Source organism: Palaemon carinicauda, chromosome 35, assembly GCF_036898095.1.
Source record: "Palaemon carinicauda isolate YSFRI2023 chromosome 35, ASM3689809v2, whole genome shotgun sequence".
Classification (NCBI taxonomy): domain Eukaryota; kingdom Metazoa; phylum Arthropoda; class Malacostraca; order Decapoda; family Palaemonidae; genus Palaemon; species Palaemon carinicauda.
The window spans coordinates 19618092-19625393 of record NC_090759.1 but is presented as its reverse complement, the minus strand read 5'-3'; the positions used below and the strand labels follow the sequence as shown (position 1 = coordinate 19625393).

General features: G+C 36.3%; 1 protein-coding gene across 1 annotated transcript in view; it reads right to left on the bottom strand.

Annotated features, from left to right (window-relative positions):
* LOC137627402 (protein CEPU-1-like) overlaps nt 1-7302 on the bottom strand; it is a 23545-nt gene continuing 16243 nt past the window's right edge. Inside the window, exons 4-6 of the mRNA XM_068358491.1 lie at nt 6628-6838; nt 1748-1842; nt 1-43 (exon numbers count right to left, since the gene is read on the bottom strand). Coding sequence (XP_068214592.1) covers nt 17-43; nt 1748-1842; nt 6628-6838 — 333 coding nt within the window. The 3' untranslated portion in view covers nt 1-16. The remainder of the gene's footprint in view (nt 44-1747; nt 1843-6627; nt 6839-7302) is intronic.

Genomic DNA, 7302 nt, shown 5'->3' with positions numbered 1-7302 from the left:
TCTTCGTGTCAGCTTTTCATTTGTGTAATCGCAGCCACTTAACCTGAGGGAGAGAAAAAAAGAAAGAAAACTAAACTCAAAGAGCCATGGAGAGAATGATGATGTGAATAACATTAAGAGCGAGAAAAGGAGCGACATGGGTAGTAATGGATATCCTAACAACATAAAAAGAAACGGACCTGAGCAGGACATACGTCTCGTAATGAGGATGACAGATAATAGATGGAGAGGAAGAATGACACAGTGGGTTCCTAGAGATTGTAAACGAACCAGGGAAAGGAAGAGAAGACAATAGATTGACAAGCTAAGAATATTTACAGGTACAGACAGGCAAAGAAAGACCATAAACAGATGGGACTGGAAGGACATGTCTGAGGCCTTTGTCCTGCAGTGGACTAGCAACGGCTGATCGATGATGATGATGATGATGATGAATCTATGAAGTAAATTTAAACAGAGAATTAAGGGTCACATCCATAACACAGGGATGACCATATCTATGTCATAAATCCTTTTGTACCAAATTCTTATAATTCAAAATAAACATAAAGACTAAAACCAACGATTTTAGCTCTGCTTAAAAAAATAGGATGAATATTTTATCATAATCTAAAATTATACTTCATATGTTAAAAGTAAATATTGTGTATCGTGAAATTACCCCTAATCACTCGAAAATGTTACAGCAAAATTCGCAGTAAAACAAGTGGATTAGACAAGGTAATACTGAGCAAATAATGAATGGATGCACCGAGCCTTCATATTGATGGTGTGCAACCAACCTATCTGCCCTTGTAAGTACAGATGGTTATTACTATTCTACAGAAATCATGGGACATTTAGCGACCTCTAACTGCAGTGGGTTACTCAGTCTCACCCTTCAAGCGTTTCCACAACTTTTGGTGGCACAACCTCCATTGGCGACAAGATCAAAGGCAGATAAGAAGTGTCCCCATTGTAACCTCTGCTGGAGCAGATTTGGAATTATTTCCTATCTACCTAATGTGTCCACAACTGTTTGAAGGTTTAAAGGTCACTCATGAATGGCAGAGGCAAAGGGTAGTGACAATGCCCCAGACTGACCGTAGATTTTATTTCATTTTAATGTCGCTACTGTTCTTGGAACATTGTACTTTAATGGTTCATGACATCTCTTGTAGTGTTTATTTCCTTTCCTCACTGGCCTATTTTTCCTGTTGTTACAGCATCCTCCTTTTCCAACTAGGGTTGTAGCTTAGCTAGTAAAAATAATAATAATAATGGAAATGATCTGCACTCAAGCCTCCTCCATCAAAGCTAGGACCAGGGAGGGACAGACAATGGCTGCTGATGACTCAGAAGGTAGACCTATAGGCTCCCCTAAACCCCCTATTCTTAGCTCACAAAGATGGTAAGATTGCAGCGAGCAAATAAACTACGGAATTTGAGCGGGACTCGAACACCAGTTTGGAGTTAACCAGTCACGGACGTTACCACATCGGCCACCACAACCCACAAATTCAGTTGTGGTTAAAAGACACTTTACATTACTCTTACTAATACTTAACTATTCCCAACTATTCCCTACCATGAATAGGTATCTGTCCTAACTATTCATTCACTCATCTTCCCAGGAAAATGACATTCGAGGTAACTTCATTCTATCACTTGGTCGGAAAAAGATTTTTCTGATAGATAATCTATTTTGATGATTGCGTGATTGGCTATCATTATTCAAATATAGATAAAGGATGGCCATTTAACTTACCTCTGTATGTTGCGGAATGTTTTTCTCTTCACAAGTGATACTCGCAGTGCCTCCAAAGCTAGCCGTGAAAGTATTGACTCGTTCATATCTAGGACCTGAATGAAAAAGGAGGGGAATGGAGTCAGGTTCTATCATAATGAAATAAATATAATGTCTTTAAATATAAGCATACATGTGTACATATACAACACCAAATGTAGCCGTTTCTAGACCACTGTAGTGCAAAGGCCTCAGACATGTCTGGGGTTTGACCAGATTTTATCGCCACGCTGGCTAGTGCGGACTGGTGTTGGTGGGAGATTTTTGTCTGATTGCTTACAACCACCCAACAAAATATGGGTGACCCTGATTAGGGCAATACGCAGAAAGGATTGGTATGACTTTAGGTATGAGGGTGGATGGACTGTATCAAGGATGACCTTTGATCAAAGGAATTAACCAGTTATGAAGTGTGGAACAGAGGTAGATGGAGAAATCTGGTCAGAAACATCGACCCTACATGAAAATGGGAAAAGATGCAAAGAAGAATATATATATATATATATATATATATATATATATATATATATATATATATATATATATATATATATATATATATATATATATATACATGTGTATGGATGCCAAAGAACTTCAAATCATTCATTCATTATGCATTTATATATATATATATATATATATATATATATATATATATATATATATATATATATATATATATATATATATATATTTGGATGCCAAAGAACTTCAAATCATAGTATACGCCATTGAGCTTCGGAGAAGGCAGTAGAAGGTAAACGCCTTCAGCCGCCACATACTCCAAAGGGAAAAAGCATACAGTGAAATAAGGGAGAACATATAGTCCTACCTTATATCAATTAGAATACATTTAATGAAAAAAAAAGCAGAGCTATAGTAGTTTTAAAACGGTGATTATAATACAAATGATAATTTTAGGGCACAAGGTGCTGGCCTTCCACCTCATATAAGTGGATGCTTCACATCTGCTTTCTGTCAGAATGCTATCCAAAGTAAACATTCGTCTCGTCAATAAACAAAAACTTATCTCACAGCTGCCATATTATTATTATTATTATTATTATTATTATTATTATTATTATTATTATTATCAGCTAAGTTACAACTGTATTTTGAAAAGCAGGATGCTATAAACCCAAAGGCTTCAACATGGAAAATAGCACAATGAGGAAAGGAAGTAAATAGATTATAAGAGAAGAAATGAACACTTGATATATTATATTTCAAGAGCAGTAACAATATCAAAACAGATATGTCATACCATACATACATATATAAAGGCACTTCCCCCAATTTTGGGGGGTTGCCGACATCAAACAAATGAAACAAAAAAGGGGACCACTCCTCTCTATGTCCCTCCCAGCCTGACAAGGGACTCAACCGAGTTCGGCTGGTACTGCTAGGGTGCCACAGCCCATCCTCCCCCATTATCCACCACAGATGAAGCTTCATAACGCTGAATCCCCTACTGCTGCTGCTGCCTACGCGGTCATCTATGGCACTGGAGGAAGCAGCAGGGCCTACTGGAACTGCGTCACAATCGCTCGCCACTCATTCCTATTTCTAGCAAGCTCTCTTGCCTCTCTCACATCTATCCTCCTATCACCCACCTTTCTTCACTCCATCCATCCACCTAAACCTTGGCCTTCCTCTTGTACTTCTCCCATCAACTCTTGCATTCATCACCTTCTTTAGCAGACAGCCATTTTCCATTCTCTCAACATGGCCAAATCACCTCAACACATTCAAATCCACTCTACCTGCTAACTCATTTCTTACACCCATTCTCACCCTCACCACTTCATTCCTAACCCTATCTACTCGAGATATACCAGCCATACTCCTTAGACACTTCATCTCAAACACATTCAATTTCTGTCTCTCCGTCACTTCATTCCCCACAACTCCGATCCATACATCACAGTTGGTACGATCACTGTCCTATATAAACTATACAAAGACTGTCAGCCTGTTCAACATGAAAAAAATTTGCTAAAAGTTTGAATTTTTTTGAAGTTCTACTGATTCAACTACCTGATTAAGAAAATCATTCCACAACTTGGTCACAACTGAAATAAAACTTCTAGAATACTGTGTAGTATTGAGTCTCATGGTGGAGAACGCCTGATTATTAGAATTAATTGCAAACCCAATACTACATACAGGATGGTACTGTCCGGGAAGATCTAAACACAAAGTTTGGTCAGACTTATAAAAAAAAGTTTTATGCAACATGCATAATGAACTAATTGAACGACGGTGCCAGAGATTAATATCAAGAATCAGCAATAAGAAATTTAATAAACCGTAAGTTCCTGTCCAACAAATTAAGATGACAATCGGCAGCTGAAGACCAGACATGAGAACAACACTCGAAACAAGGTAGACTGAAAGAATTAAAACATTTCTTCAGCATAGATTGATCACCGAGATTCTTAAAAGACTTTCTCAATAAAACAATTTTTTTGTGTAATTAAAGGAAAGAAGACATAGGCCTAATGTATTTTTCAAATGTAAATTTACTATCAGGAATCACACCTAAAATTTGAAAAGAGTCACACAGAGTTAAAGAAACATTATCAATGCTAAGATCCGGATGTTGAGGAACCACTGTCCTTGACCTAATTACAAGCATACTTGAGTTTTGTTAGGATTCAACTTCATGCCCCATGATATGCACGATGCACTTATTCTAGCTAGGTCTCTATCAAGGGATTCAGAAACCCCAATTATGCATTCAGGAGATAGAATTGATGCAAAGAGAGTAGCATCATCTGCATATTATGTAACGAGCTTGTTTTCTAGGCCAAACTAACTGTCATGTGTATATAGTATGAAAAGTAATGGGCCAAAAACATTATCCTGTATTTGTAAGAGTGCGAAAATGTGTTTGTTGTGTTGTATTTATGATTTTGGGGACATAAAGTCCTAAACCGGAGCTCTGGGGGGCATTTAATTCCCATGTGAAACAGGAAAAAAAAAAAAAACCAGATTCAGTTATCATGAATTGAGCTAGTGCCAACAGCCTAAGACTAAAAGGAAGGAAAAGACATGAATTAAGAGGAAGTGCAGAATGTAAGCCATGTGGAGCAGAAACAGAGGACCTCGCCCATTTCATACTCTACTGTCCACACCTCAGCGACGAGAGAAAAAAATAAAGGAATCACAGCAGCCATACGAAGAGAAAAAGATAATATCAAACGTTTTGTTTAATAAAGAGGGAATAAGAAAAGAATATATATATATATATATATATATATATATATATATATATATATATATATATATATATATATATATATATATATATATATATATATATATATATATATAGCCAAGCCTTAGCAGAAGTACGTATCTTATAGGACTTTCCACTTAGCTCTATATTGACAAAGAAGGGTGAATTCAATATGAAAAAAATGATTGTGGTTTCATATTTTAATATAGAATTAAAGAGAGTTGGAGACAAAATTATTATAAACGCAGTATATATATATATATATATATATATATATATATATATATATATATATATATATATATATATATATATATATATATATATATATATATATACAACTGAATATCTGCCTATTAGTGTCTTTGTGTACTTTTAACTGCCGAATCAGAAACAGTCCTCTAATCATAATGTTTTCAGAAAACTGGCCGCTGATCTGCTTCCTATGCTGATACAAACAGCTTATCACTTGCACACTGAACATCCTTCATAAACTTCACAACTCACCTCTGGCTTGCACATACTCCTGAACGTCCTAATTACGCAGGACATTCATTTGCTATGTATGTCGTTAGGTCTTACTCTCTACCAAATAGGCCTACTTCTGCATTATGCAGTTTTCAAGAATCTCTCGTCGTTCAGTCCTTCCACACGAACAAAATATCTTAAAACAATATGAGCCATCCCATGCATATATTCATCAATTTCCTATGCCTCTAGATTTTCACCTTCGGCTATAAAAGTAATCGTTCCACCATCCATTTTAACATTAGTTATCACATCTTTATGGTTTCCATTTACACCGATAGTCTTATTCTTGGTATTCATTCACTTTCATTCCTTCTATTGCAAATACTTTCAAACTCTCATTAGTGCCTGCAGTTTCTCTTCACTATAGGTAATTAGCATTGCAAACTTCAACCGTTCCTTATTTCATTTATGAATAATTTCTTACATCATGACCGTCGATTCCCATCACTTCATCTTAGGTTAAATATATTAAACAATCATTGAGGTATAACACACACTACTCTCAAACCTACTTTTACGCAAACTCATTTACTTTTCCAACTTCAAAGTACTTTGCTTCCCCTTCATAAGAAAATTATAGCTTTCAAACACTTATCTTGTATATCATATAACCTTATCACCTAATACATTGTTTCTCAATTTATTCTATTACAAGATAAGCCAATTTCTTGCCATCCGCGTCTTATCTATGGAGACTTCAATTTTTGGATGGATGACGCATCAAATCCTGACGCTTTGGCATTTAGTGAGTTACTAGAATCATATCGACTATTGAATAATGTCGACTGCACAACTACTTTAACTGGACATTCGCTAGACTTAATTATAAGTGATGACATGAAACAGAGGTAGTGCAAAATTATTTCAAGGACTATGGTGTTTTTGATAAGTGTTTTTATCAACACAAATGCTATATTAGTTAATATTAGAAGAAGAAGAAGAAGAAGAAGAAGAAGAAGAAGAAGACGGCAGGGAAGATATTCTTAAAAATATTACCCTTATAAAAAGGTATAAACGACCAAAAAAAAAATAATAATTATTCAACTTGTTCAAAGTCAGTACCTACCACGGACATACAAATGCGCAACTTGACTTATTGAGGTTCTATTGAAATATACAGTACACTGATATCTCCCCTGGTCATATCGAGTCACATTTGTGATTTGAAGGGTCCACTTCATGTTGTCATCGTGCACGACAGACAGTCTGGGATCGTCGGATTTCCTGGTCAAACCAATGCTTAGAAGTTTCCTTGGGTGTAAGCGATACCATCCAATCTGATTAAACCAAGAATTTATGAGGAAGCTTATTGATAAAAATAACGACACAATACATAAACACACAATGAATTTTGCACAATATGACTTTTTACACAACAAATGCAGTTGTTTCTAGTCCACTGCAGTACGAAAACCTCAGACCAGTGTTAATGTATGAATCAAAGTGGGCTCAAAGACAAAAAGAGGAGGTAAAGCTTGAGAGAACAGAGATGAGAATGCTGAGGTGGATTATGGGAACATCACTGTTTGAAAGATTGGAAAATGGTGGAATAAAAAGATGGCAGGCGTAGTAAAATTACAGAGGTGATGAGTGTCACGACTGAGATGGTGGGCACGTGTTGAGGATGGATGGTGGGGAGGGAGTGAGGAGGCCTTAGGAGGATCCTGTTAAGGTGAAAAGATCGAGAGGAAGGCAAAGAATTTAGAGGGCGAGATAAGGTGAAGGATGATGTGGAGGAAAG